Source organism: Melanerpes formicivorus, unplaced genomic scaffold (assembly GCF_026170545.1).
Source record: "Melanerpes formicivorus ecotype bairdi unplaced genomic scaffold, bMelFor1.0.p_v2 SCAF_10, whole genome shotgun sequence".
In the NCBI taxonomy this organism is placed as follows: domain Eukaryota; kingdom Metazoa; phylum Chordata; class Aves; order Piciformes; family Picidae; genus Melanerpes; species Melanerpes formicivorus.
The window spans coordinates 11,988,796-12,002,137 of NW_027142362.1; the positions used below are offsets into that span (position 1 = coordinate 11,988,796).

Sequence of the window (13,342 nt, forward strand, 5' to 3'; positions counted from 1 at the left end):
TATGGATTTGTGTCCTGTGATTGCCAGTCGAGTGTCAGTGTCACCCTCGTGTTGGGCAGCCAAAACACAGCTCTTCCACACTGCTGCAATTTTTCCTTCCAGGGAAAGCAATCATCCCTCTCTTGGTTTTCATGATAGCTTTGAGACTGTATCTGGCACAGATTTGCAGGTGGGCTAAGTAGGACCAAAAGAGAATAATTCCACTGATTCAATTTGCACTTCTGGTTTAAGCAGCAGGGTGGCGGCTTGGGTGCAAGACCCAGATCAAGACTGTGGGGCTGAGTCTGCCAGGGTCCGTTACCCAAAAGTGGGCGAAACTGCCGGGTGGCGCGGGAGATACTTGGGATGGCAGGGCGGGCAGGCAGAAACTGGCTGCCCTCCCTTCATATCCCTGAGAAAACGTATTCAAGGCTTTAAGAGACGTGGGGAGGCTTGACAACGGGAGAGAGTCGCTTGCTTGTCTTTCACAAGACATCCCTCGACGGTGGCACCGCCCCTGGGTCGGAAGGGCATCCCCAGAACCCGCAGCCGTGCCCACGCTGAGGAGCCGGGGCTGTCGGCGGGGCGCCTCCCGCTGCAGAAGAAACCAGTCCAGGGACAGCCGGTCGGGAAGCAGCCGTCCTCCTGGAAAAGCTGATCCCGGGAGGAGCACTTTACGGGACGGCCGGCCTGGACTGCCCTCCCCGTCCCGCCGTCGTGGCGGCTCCGGTGGCACCCGCACAAGTTCACCTGAAGTTTTCTTGCCGCCCCGTCCCCCTGCAGCAGGTGGCACCCACTCGGGTGGGCACCAGGGGAGATGAGATGACCCAGCCTCCCGCCGGGCATTTTCACTCCCCACCCGGGGGCACAAAACGCCGCAGATCGACTGCCACCGCCTCTTGCCCGCACCTGGGGCGAATAACTGAGGAGCCCCGGGGGCGCGCCTCGCCTCACCGCGCTACCGCGCTGCCCCGCCCCTCTCCGCCCCCGCCTGGCAGGGCGGCGGGTGCCGCGGGAGGCTGCTCGGTGCCGCCGCCGCCCGGGAGGGAGGTTATGTAAGGGGGGAGGGAGGCGGCGGGAGGAGGAGCAGGACGCTTCATCGCCTCTGCCGTTGTCGCCGTACAGCCGCAGCCAGCCGGGGCCGGTACCGGGGCGGCCGCATGTGCGAAGTGGGGACGCGGCCGCCGCTGGCCGCCGAGCGCGGGGAGCCGCCCGGGGGTGCCACCGCCGCCGAAAGGTGCCGAGACATGGGGTGAGTCCACCGGGCGCCGACCCCCGCGTGTGCGCCGCGTCTCGCTCCAGCCCCGCGTGGGTGCCGCCGCCCTGGCCCCGCACCCGGCCCACGCGTGGGCGCCGCCTCCCTTCCCAGCCCGGCCCCGCCGCAGGTGGAGCGCCGCGAGAGCCTAGCTGCCCGGTGAGCGCTCCCCGAAACCAGCGTTTTATAATGTAATTAGTCATTTACCGACCGCTTTGAGCGGCGGCGTGAGGCTGCCGTCCAAGCCACCGGCGGAGCGGGCACGTTACCGGTGGCAAAATCCCCGCTGGAAAAAGCGAGGAGAAACTGGAGGTGTAGCGACCACGAGGGAGGCTGGCGCGGGGCCGGGGTCCGGTCCCTCGCCGCGGAGCGGAGGGATGCGTGCTCGGGCTGAGCGGCGAGTTCCGTGCGAGGGTTCATGCTCAGCTCAACGAGAGCTCTAGGCGGCTGTAGGCACACGATAAACTTGCCTTAACTGTGCCAGGCTTTCGCTATTTTGTCTGATTTGTACCCCTTCCTCCCTTGTTTTTCAAACCTGCCAGAAGTCTCTGTTCACATCAGATTAAGAATTCATCTTGATCTTTCAAAAAGCTAGTTCTGCGTTTTTCCTAGCCTCTAACTTTAACGAGGGAACAAAAGCTAAATGCTGGCGTTAGAGCAGTTTGTGAACTAAATATCAGGAAACAGAGGTTATCCTTGTGCTTTTGGCTTGAACTATATATAGGTTTGAGATCCTCTCGACCAGAATGTCTTGGGGGATTCCAAACCCACACATTTAATTTGCTTTAATTTTATCCTATTATGTTCTCTTACACCTTTTCACTTCCTTGCCTCTTCTCACCCCCCTGTGGCAAGGAACTGTTCTCCAGTTTCTGGGCTTCCTCATGCCGCTTCCAACTATGCACACTCCCACTGTAGACTTGTGTGGTGTTATCAAAGAGATATAATTTGAGACAATATGGATAAATAATGAATTAAAATGCTTTGCCTGTGTCTGAATTTGATACCCAGGAGCGATGAATAGAAGTACAGGGGCAGAGGCAGAAATAAGAGCTAAGTGAGTATCTCCCCATGTTTCACTTCAGAATTACAAGGGGCTCACCTGCTTCTTAATTATGTAAAGTTCCACTGGAAAATAAAACACAAACTGTCCTTGGGGTTGGAGAAAGAAGCATCAAAACCTGTCTGGAGCACCACTGGAGCATCCATACAAGGGAAACTTGTCTCTTTCATTTTTACCAGGGCGTCTCTAAAGGCAAATGTATTTTTTGTTGCCATTTTTAACCATTTCCATACTGATAGACTTGTTTAGCTGAAAAGTTTGTCTGTGGCTTGGAGAAAAGAGGAAGGTCACAGTGGTCCCCCACTCCCTTCTGTAAAATCATTTGTAGTTCTGGGCTCATTGTGTTCCTGCTTTGATAGCTTTTGAGTGCTCTTATTGTGCTCATGCCTGCGCTGCTGCGTATGCAGTGTTGGGTTGTGTAGACTCGTACTGGATGAGGCACGTTCACCAGTCTAGCTCAATAACCTTATTTAATGTTTCACTTCCAGTGAGCTATTTCAGTCTTACACTGGCATGTGTGAGATCAAGCTCCCAGTGTCATTCATTCCCAGAGTTTCAGTGTGGGCTGTACACACTCATACACTGTGCAGAGTGCAGACAAGGTGGGTTTTGGATATATGCTTTGACAGTGTCTCATGTCATTCACCTTCCTGACACAGAGCATGGAAATACGTTTGTGATAGTGCTATTGCAGCCATGGCTCAGCACACGTGACATGACTAACCCCTCCAGGTTCCTCCCCGTACCACCTTTGCTGGGAAATTCTTCACCCCAGCATGTTCCAGTTTTTCCTTCTGTGAAATATGGACACCTGTCTACTCATCTGGCTTTGTGGAGCGTGTTGTGCTAGGCATTCCAGTGGGATTTGCTTCCCGGGTGCATTTTGGTGAAGGTATATGGGGCATGTTGTCACAGAAATTGTGACAATAACTTAACTCTTAAAGTATTTTTATTCTCCCCTGCCTTTCCCCCCCCCCTTATTTTCTTATGGGTGGCCTTTGCTAATGATTCATTTAAATGCTGTCTATGGATTTGGCAGTGACTGATGGTGCTGTGAAACCTGATAGAGCTACTTGAGCTCAGCAAAGTTATTTAAATGGCTTATTAACTGTGAGCTAAGCTATTTAAACTGTTGTTTTAGTTCAACCTACTAGGCAGCAAGGTAGTGTCAAGTTTTATGGAAGTAATTTACATGTTTTAAAAAATTTATGCCTGTAATTTAGGAGATGTGAAAACAATGCTTAAAAACAACAACAACAAACCAAAAGCCCCAAAAGCTAAGTATACAAAATAAATATAGCTGCTTCAGTGTCCTTTAAAGTGAACGCTAAGGTTCCTGCTGCCTGAAGACTATTGTCTTTGAGTCAAGCCACTGTTAAGGATCTCAGTGGAGGAATGTTTGCTTTAAAGGGAAAAAAGCTTTTCCTAAATCACCACTTTCTTCTACTGAGCATATCTGATAGCTGCTGTTACCTCAATGGTCTCAGAGCTCAAACTTCAGCTGTTTGAAATCAACAATTTAACACATTTCCAGCTGTAAAATTCCTTGTTTGAAAATACCACCTGCATTGTCTTTTGGTGTTGCAGGCCAAGGGCTAACACGGCTGAGAAAGTAGCTCGCTCCTCTGTGGCTCTGCCTTCGGTGGGCTGTACCTACTCGTCTAATAGCCGTGGTCTGATTCAATTTGTCCTCAATTTAAGCAATCTAAACTAACTTTCCAGTAATATGGATGCTTCAGGTTTAGTTACTGGATGATTTAAGGAGGCTCTGGATAGATGCTTCATCTGTGCTTGCATTCTTTTCCTATTTAATTGCTTTCTATTTCCTTGTCTGTTTACTACAAAATATTTATTGTTTTGAGGCATGTAACAAGTATCCAGTTTGGATGAGACATATAAATCACTTTGTTGCAGCTGGAGCTGTTGTTTGTATTATCTGTTGGGTTAAAATGTGACTAATTTAAATACCCTCTAGCAATAAAGTTGAATTTTAAATCTGTTTTATAAATCATAGAGAAATGAAAATCAGGCCTCTGCATGTTAGAAATGATTGCAGAAAGCTGTAAAACAATGTGGCAGTGGATGCTCTACAGGTTAATGATAAACTAGCTCATAGCACACATTTCTTTTCACTGATGTGAGATGGCTTCTCTGTGCTGCTTCCACAGGGGCTAATGTGGTAAATCAGTTTTGTCCAGCTGGGATCCATCTGTACCTCCTCTAGGAACATGGGAAAAGATGAGCTCCCAAGACTGGATCAAACAATGGAGTAACCTCATCCTAAGGAGACTGGGCTCATGAACAAAACCCTGTCCTTCCTGTAATACACCCGAAAAGGTGCAGCTGAGTACCTGTATTTCTGAGAGCAGTCATATGTTGTGTCATATGTCATACAGTGACATTTAAGAACATCAGGAAAGTGTGCCTTAAATGTCTTCCTTCTGCCGTTATCAGTACTAATGTCCATTGGCCAATGTATGGCTTTATTTGTGGAATAAAAGGCACACAAATGGGACAACAAGGAAAGGAGGTGCTGAAGGAAATAGAAGATGTGATGAAGCTAGTGTTACAAGAGGACGTTAATTTTGGATGGTTTCAAGCTGGCCTTTCCCAGTACCAGCAGTACTTTAGATACCATGGTGATAAGCTTCGCCTAAGAAGCTTCCTAGCAGGGAACAACAGCACATTGCAGAGGAAATTCACCTTGGCTGTTGTCCAGCTCCTACTGAAATCCACAAGAGTCTAACACCGTTCCCTGCACAGTCTGGCTGAGCCATCTGTCCATGAGGAAACGGGGCATCCTGGGACCCTGGGAGTGGCAGGCATCCATCTTTCTTTGCAAAGCCACTGTCCCTCAAAGCAGGACTGGGACAAGTGTATGCCCAAATGAAACCAAGTTGGTGCTGTGAGCTCAAGGAATTTTTATTTTTATTTTTTTTTTAGGTTTTAAGGTCAGCATCTTCAGTTCAATTCCTATCTTAGCTCAAGGGGAGCGATTATATCAGGCATCACCCAGCTGGCGATGGTGGCCTTCAAGAAAGGGGACTGAGATCTGATAGATGCAGAGGCTATTGATGTCGTGATTTTTGAAGCAGCTGGCTGGGGATGCTTGACTCTCCACAGACTTTATTCCTTATGTAGCTATTCCCATTTTGCAGCGTGGATATAAATGGCTGCTGTTCTGACTTGGAGAATTTGATATTTCTGTGTACAGATACAGGTGTCTGTGCAAAATCCAGTGAAAAAGTCAAGGTCTAGAGAACTTTGAGTTCTGGACCAGTATGCTGGCTTCACTTAAATGGATGGGAAAACTGTTGACTTCAACAGTGGGTATAGAGCCTGTCGTATGTAGTTCCTTTCTTGTATGTAACAAAATTTAAATGAGTTTAGAGAGGCAGGGAGCTTGGTGGAATGGGGGAAAAAAATTAAATAGCAAGACTGTCATAAGGATTTATGTATGCTTAGGAATTTGGTGCAGTTGCACTCAAGTGAGTGAACAAACCTTTAATGTTGGAGTGTTTCATCCAAGTCTGCCATCAAATAACAGACCATGTTACCTGGCACACTATTATGTCAGGAGTTTGTAGCAGTGCAGATAGATGCAGGTAACTGAATTTGGGGGGAAAAAAAAATCTCCTGTGTGAGTAAAGCCCAAGGAAAATACAGGATTGTGAGAAACTATGAAATCACCTAATAAAAAAGTAACAGAAAGAAATAATGAAGCATTGATTGGCATGAAAGACACAGTAGGTTAAGAAAAAAAAGCAACAAATCATTTGGTCTGCTAGAGATAAATTAATCAAATTACAATAGGAAAAACCAGTACCACAACTGGTTTGAGTGCCCTGATACAAATTGCCACCAAAATTTGCTCATGTAGATAATTCTGTAGAGTGGACAGAAAGAAAATACTGTGTTAAGAGAGTGATCATAGGCAAGTTGCTTTCAGCTACAACCTAACTAATTACCACTGTTAATGTGATTATCACTTGAGGAAAAAAGAAAACCACCTTATAAATAAAATATCCTCCACAAAGTTGGAAGTCCCTCAAGCCCTTCATTCTATTTGAAAAGAGGTTGGTGAGTAGGTCTCCTGGTAACTAAGGCATCATTTGAAATGTTAAAAAGAGTTATTTGATGTTCAGTTCCTTTAAACTGGAAGTAGTTTTAAGCAGTTTGAGATCTGACAAAGTGTCTTGAACTGTTCAAGCATATTCCCAGCATGACTGAAGGAGCAATGAGTTTGCTGAGAACCCAAGAGCAAGGACGTCAGCCTAGTTTTGCATCTAGATTTTCCACTGCACTGTGTATTCATTCATTTGACTCTATTAATGCAGGGCCTACAATATATAGCCTCACCCATGAACATGTAAGCACCCAAGGACATGTAAGCATTTTGAATCAGCTGTTGGTTTTCCTGTTGACTTTTTGATAAGGATGTATGCAGAGTGGGAAGGTCCTCAGTACTGAAGGTTGGTACACAGTCAAATCTCTGCCTTCTCTCACCTTGAACGCTGTCCATTGCATTTGTGCACTTTGTGCACTGCAAATACAGCGTGTGAGTTGTTTATACTGTGCATTGGCTCCCTAGGATGTAAATGTGCTTAGAGGAACATTATTTCAACTGTTTCTCTGATAATTCAGCTGTGTGCTGTAAACAGCTGACAATGCTGTTATTAAATCTCCAAATGTGACAAGGGCACTGCCTTCAAATGAAGATGGGAGGCATTTAAGGTTGAGCATTGAGGAAGCACTTTTAATGGCAAGAGCAATTAGTCAGGGAATAGACCATTAGTATCAGGGAAGGTTACTGCTGCACCATAGGCACTCATCACCCAGCACAGGTTAGAGATGGTGTGACTAGAGGTTGTGTAATAGGTACTCATGCAAAATGTACAAGATGAGATTAGATGATGCAGTTGATCTTTGATTATATTTTTGATGACACATCCTAGCTGCTCTCTGCCTGTTTGTAAGAGAGAAATCTGCCCGCTGCTGCTGGCTTGGATGCTCTGTGCTTAGCTCATGTGTGACACAAGTAGCTGGCTGCTTACTCCTCATTGACGTAGCAAATATTAGAGGCTATTGGATCCTCTTGCATTATTTGGAAATGCTTTACAACAATAATTTTGCCACTGGGGTCAGGATTAAAATGAAGATAATATTTTAAATAATTGATGCTCGAGGCGTTTTAGGATTTGTTTTTTTATTTTCAAAAATGGATATTGCTGGATGATGTCACCAAGTGGGACAGCCTGCTTAATGACTCATAGGGGAGCAGGAGGCTCTGCTGTGTAGGTGTTTCAGGATTTGTGGGCTTCATGTTGAAGGCTGGCAAGGCTAGAAGCTTTAGCTGCAGAACAACTGTGGCTTTATCGTGGAGAAGAGCGAACAGATTTGACACAGGGGAAAGAGGGCCTGGCAATGGAGGTGTGAGCAGAATTGACTGCTGGTTACTGTGCAAGGGTTTTTCACTTCAGTGGTAATGTATCCTCCTTTCCTGCCTCACCCATATCCTAGTCTGATTTTATTTATTTGACATGGCTTATAAAAATGCAAGATTGCAAGAATTTCTGAAGTGACAAACTGTTTTCTTTCCTTCTGGAAGTTTCACTGCAGCCTACAGGAGTTAGAAACTTAAACCCTGCTGCAATTCAAGAATAAATTTCCTGTTTGAACTTTTCTGCCTATGCATCAAGGGGCCTCAGAAAGCCCTCTGGACCTGCTAGGCGTTGTTCCCTATTAGCATTTGCATTATAATATTAGAAATCCTGCAACTGCATTCTTATCAGATGAGGTTTAGCACATCAATGCAGCAAGACAGCAAAGTCCTCTATGGAATACATTTGAAAATATGTATCCAACTCATACAATATATTTCCTAAATGTGCTTCAAGTTCTACTGAGGATCCTTCCTTGTGGGCTGTAAAATGGTGTGTATGAGTACTTACTGTATAAATACTTGTTCTTTGCCTCTACTGAACACCTAACAGTAGATTCTCCTCAGATATGGAACACTGGGTGTTGGGTTTGGTTTTTTGGTTGTTGGGGTTTTTTTTGGGGGGGTGGGGAAATCTTCCATTGTTCTGTAGGGTTATGCTGATTTTATTATGTGGAGATAGAAGTATCTTATTTTCAGCATTCATTACTTATAATTTCATCCCTAGAGGAAGGACAGGCAGTGTAGCCATAGCTGGGGGTATTCAGCAAGGCTTTTCCTTTTGGAAGTGTAGTACTTCAAGGCATACACTGTTTCTCCTCATATTAATTGCATTGCAATGACTGATTCAAGTTCTTTGCTTTTGTTGAGTTGCTCTGTAATATCTAACAGCAATGCTGCTTTGTTGCCTTTGTTTCATTCCCTGGGTCTATCAGGCTTTTGTATTCTGGCTTCCCACCATTAATATGTTGCATCTAAAATGTCTCCCTGCAGTTGTTTAAGTAGGAACATGTCATCTGGTTTGTGATATTGAAAATTGTCAGTGAGAGTGTTTGGAAAAAAAAGAAACCCAAAAGAACAAAACAGGACAATTTCTGAGACAGGACTTGCCAAATGTCCCCAGTCAGCACTCAGGGCTGTCCTGGGCCTCTGGTCTGCTTGGAGGATGCATGGAAAACATAGTGAGAGTATGGACAACTTTTTACTGTTTACTTCAAGGATGGTAGTGTCTGAAGAGTAGGCAGGAGCTCTGTTCTCATAGGTAGTTCACATGCTGGTGCAAAAAGTGGCAACAGCATAGTTCTTGCCCTGTCTCTACCTTAGCATTGCCTCATCTCTAACCAGGATGTTTTATGCACTGCCCCTCCAGGTAAAGCCCCCACCTCTTATACCTTCACATGGGACAAACCCCTCTAGCCCCAAAACTAAAATATTCCTCCCTGACCTGCCACTAGGTTTCTGTCAGGCAGGAGAGCACTGAGGTGGTAGAATGTATGCTCAAGGGCACAACCATTACCCTTGGGTGTATAAGGAGAGGATAATTGACATAACAATGCCCTCTCTTCTTTTATGAAACAATGGAGATTTAGTTGCCTCAAACTTTACAGCACACAGGTGAATGAGAGCTCTCTCATTTTCATGATTGATTATTCTGTTTGACAGCTACTTGTCATTTACGTAGTCCATTAGAGGGGATAGCTAATTTTCTCTTGCCTATTGCTTTTGGAAGTAAAAACCTTTATTTAAGGTATCTTCTGAAAATGCTAATACATAAAATTGAGCCTAATTTGGTTTATGGTCCTTTTCAAGACAAACAGGAACTGGCTTGACTGAGAGAACGGGGATTTGTCACTTCACTACACCCACCTAAATTCAAGGAAATTAAATTAAAAGCTTGAGTCTCTAATCTCAGTCACAACAAAACACAATAGCTGTGGAGCAAGGGTCAGATCCAGTGATCCAGAAATGCAGCTATTGGTTTGGGAGTTATTTGGGGTAGACATGGAGGCTGCTCGCTCCTCCCAGAAGTGTGCAGAGTCTGCGCTTCCTTGGGAAACTTGCATTTCCCCTCTTGCTGTAAAGCAGGAAAATGGGTGTTTGTGTATAATGTGAAATTCCACTTAGCCTTTTGAGGGATATGGACAAATAATGTCTTTAAAGTTTCCAAGCAAGCTTCAAAGACGGTTCCTGGACAGAAAGTTCTGAGCATCTGTTTTTCTGAAACCTTCAAAACTGCATATTATGGAAGATGCATCATCTTAGAAGGACTTAGTTGTGTTCAGCCTGATGCTCCCAGTAATCACTATTGCCCTGCTTTGCCTTCCCAGACTTCTTAGGGCTTTGTCGAGGGCTTCTTTCTTCAACTGGACTGAGCTTCTCATGAAGCCTGGGGTAAACACCTATCCCATGGTTGTGGTTACCTGCTTTTCTTTCTACAGAGAATGTCTATTCTGAATTTTTCAGTCTTGGAGCAGTAGTCTTGCATATGTATTGTTCAGATCTTTGCAAGAACTTTTCTCCATTGAGTTGAAAATTAGCATTTCAAATTCTATGGGGGAGAAGTTGCCAAAGTTTTTATATTTTAAGCTTAGAGTTTGGAACAGAATCAAAATATCTGATCCACTTTGCATTCCCTGCTGAGTCTTTCCTCCCTGCTTTATGATTTGATATCCTGTCCTTAGGAGGTAGAGCAATATTGTGCAACCCTTTAAGGCTTCTCCCATGAACTATCAAAGCAACACTGCACTGATTTGCAACACACTTTCCAGTAACTGTTAAATTAGCATAAGTGACATGAAGTTGTATTGGAAAGAGTTTATGCTTGTCAACTGCTTTACAGGATGACCTCTGAATTACTGGCCAGAAGAGAAAATAGACACACAACCGCTGGGAATGATTTGGGATGGTTCAGTGCTGCTTGTTACTCCTTTAAAAGAAGGGCTGATTTCCATGAATTAAACCGTGTGGTTCAAACATTGTACCTCTAAGCGCTAAGTTACATTTCTTCCTTTTCTTTTCTGACTCCTTTTGGCACTCTTCCTAACCCTGTGGTGAAGCTGGAGCTGCCCCAGCTCCCTGCAGGGAGGACAGCCCAGCCTGTGCCTGGGGCAGCAGCAGCTGGGTCAAAGCCTTGGCTGGCGAGGCATGTGGAAAAACACAATGCAAGCCTGGGCTATCTAGGGAGAAATGGGCAACAGAAATGCACTTTTTCTGCCTCTCAGGGGTAGTAAAGCTTCCTAAAAGAAAGCTGTAATGGAAGCTTTACAAGTCACATCAGTTTAATTCTTAGCGTGCTAAAGTGTGAATGTGCGAAGAGCGTAGTAAGAACTTCTCACCAGTTGGCACCTTGTCCTCAGTGGCTGAGTGAGTACTTGATCCATTCTGCATACTAACACTAGGCAATAATTTCAGATCACAGGGACTAGGAAGAGTGCAGTTTCTAGCTATTGTCTTGCTATAATTTACTGATAGCAAATTGGGCAAATTGCATAAACTTTTTTCTTCACCACAAGGGAAGTGTCTGCTTCCACTAGAAAAGAATCTTACACTATGGGAGTGCACTCAAAGTGTCATCTTTTATTTTGAAGCAAATGTTCAGAATTTTGTTCAAAAAATGAAGCAAAGAATAATTTATTCTTTTTTTTTTTTTTTTTCATGGGCTATTATTTTAGCATAAAAAATAGCTCTGGAATTTACAAGCTGGTTTTGCTCACGTTTGGGATAAAGAAGCAGTAACTTAGAGCATGTAGTCTTCTGTTTTGAAGGGTGAGTTCACTGCTGCATAAATCTTATGTAAGGTTCAAAACCCCACAGCAAAAGTATTAGTAAAGGACATAGCAATAAACAGGTTGTGTCATCTGGGATACTTATCAGCCTGACGTATTATCCATTGAATGCCATGTTTGCATTTGGTGAATATGATGAGCTACCAGCTTCATGCTGAAGTAGCACTGCAGAACTTAGCAATGGCTTATCCAGTTGGCAGTGAGCAGGATGAGCCTCTGGTCGACATCCAGGCACTTTGTGTTTTACAGAATTGCTGGGACATAGTTCTGTTCTTTCCCAGTTGATTCCTCTTTTGGGAGCAGGTATGGGGACAGCTAAATGCATATAGTGCATGTGTTAAGTCCTACTCCAGAGACCCTACTCTCCCTTATTTGGGCTGTCCCCTACTGGATTTGCATGGGCCAGAGTTGGATATGTGGCTACCTTCAAAAATAGGACAATCACTTCAAAGCATTTTCAAGCAGAGTTCAGAGAAGGATTTAGGAAAAAATACTAGGAAAAGAAATATACTAATCAGTGCTGCTAGCTCAGAGGGCAGCTGGCATATCAAGCAGCAAACAGTAGCAACTAAATAAGGGTGCCACAGAAAAGCTAAAAGGAGGCTGTCACAATGGAGCTGTGCTCCAGCTGAGGACCCAGTACACAGCCGGTTTCATCAATAACTCTGCAATACCCGCAGGCCCTCGAGCCTGCACCGAATGGGAATCCTGGGAAAGAGCCCAGCCCCAGTGTGCTGGCTCACTGAGCCCATCATTTTTATCCCAGTTCATGGAGAATTTATTTTAGATCATCTCATCACTTTAAACATTTTAGTAAGTGTTAATATACTTTCAGTGCGGTGGAAATAATCACCATATGGCTGTAAGATTTGCCATCTGTCCAGAGATGCTGAAATACAATTAGTCCGTGTAGTCCATTTATCAATCTATAAATGACAATATTCACAGTCCTGGCAACTTTGGCTGCTGACAGAATCAGCACTTGTGCAGGCCTACCTGGCTGGCCTTATTACAGTCAATATATAAATGAGACAGAAAAAATCCCCTCATTGTTCAGCTGTGTCCTTCACCCTTGACAAAGGCAAGGAAAGAAAAAATCTGTATTGGTGTAAATGAGACTGAGGAAATGTTGTGCTTTAATTTTTGTAGTGCTGATTGGATTTTTATGTCTAGTAGACCTTAATTTCATAAGGCAAAGCCAGATTTACTTGCTGTCCTTCAATCAAGAAATACCAGCAGGACAGAGAATGTCACAGGGGAAGAAATTACTATGAAATCCTCTTCTCTTGTATTAACTAATGAGGCACAAAACCCTAAATGGTAGAAGCATGAGAAATGTGATCATTAGAATCATATAAGTAAGACTTTTTCCCCAAAGTTTCTTGTTTAATTTCAGAGATATGAGAAGATGGCTTTTCAGCAGAGTGAATAGTTTTGCTGTTGTGGTTTTTATTTTGTTTTGGTTTTTTAAAGAAAGGGTTTTATTTTAAACTTACCAATGATGACACTACAAGGGGTCTGACTTTTGACTGCTCCTCTGGTGTGTATCCTAGCCTGGCCACTCAGGACTGTTACCTTCTTGAAACTTTGGTTAGATTTGTAATGGCTACTGCATATCTAGAAAATTACTCAAACTTTTTAATTGGTGTTACCCAAGCTCATCTTGCACAGTAAGTGTGTAACAAGAATCATAGAATCAATAAGATTGGAAAAGACCTCAGAGATCATCAAGTCCAACCTAATACCTAACACCTCTTGACTAACTAAACCATGGTTTCAAGTTCCACATCCAATCCTTTTTTGAATACCTCCAGGGGTGG

The 13,342-nt window shown here is 44.3% G+C and overlaps 1 protein-coding gene across 1 annotated transcript in view; it reads left to right on the forward strand.

The window, feature by feature from the left end:
• The first annotated feature begins 978 nt into the window (after nucleotides 1-978).
• The window catches only part of HOMER2 (homer scaffold protein 2), a 59,247-nt gene continuing 46,883 nt past the window's right edge, over nucleotides 979-13,342 (forward strand). The window contains exon 1 of the mRNA XM_068143693.1: nucleotides 979-1,231. Coding sequence (XP_067999794.1) covers nucleotides 1,140-1,231 — 92 coding nt within the window. The 5' untranslated portion in view covers nucleotides 979-1,139. The remainder of the gene's footprint in view (nucleotides 1,232-13,342) is intronic.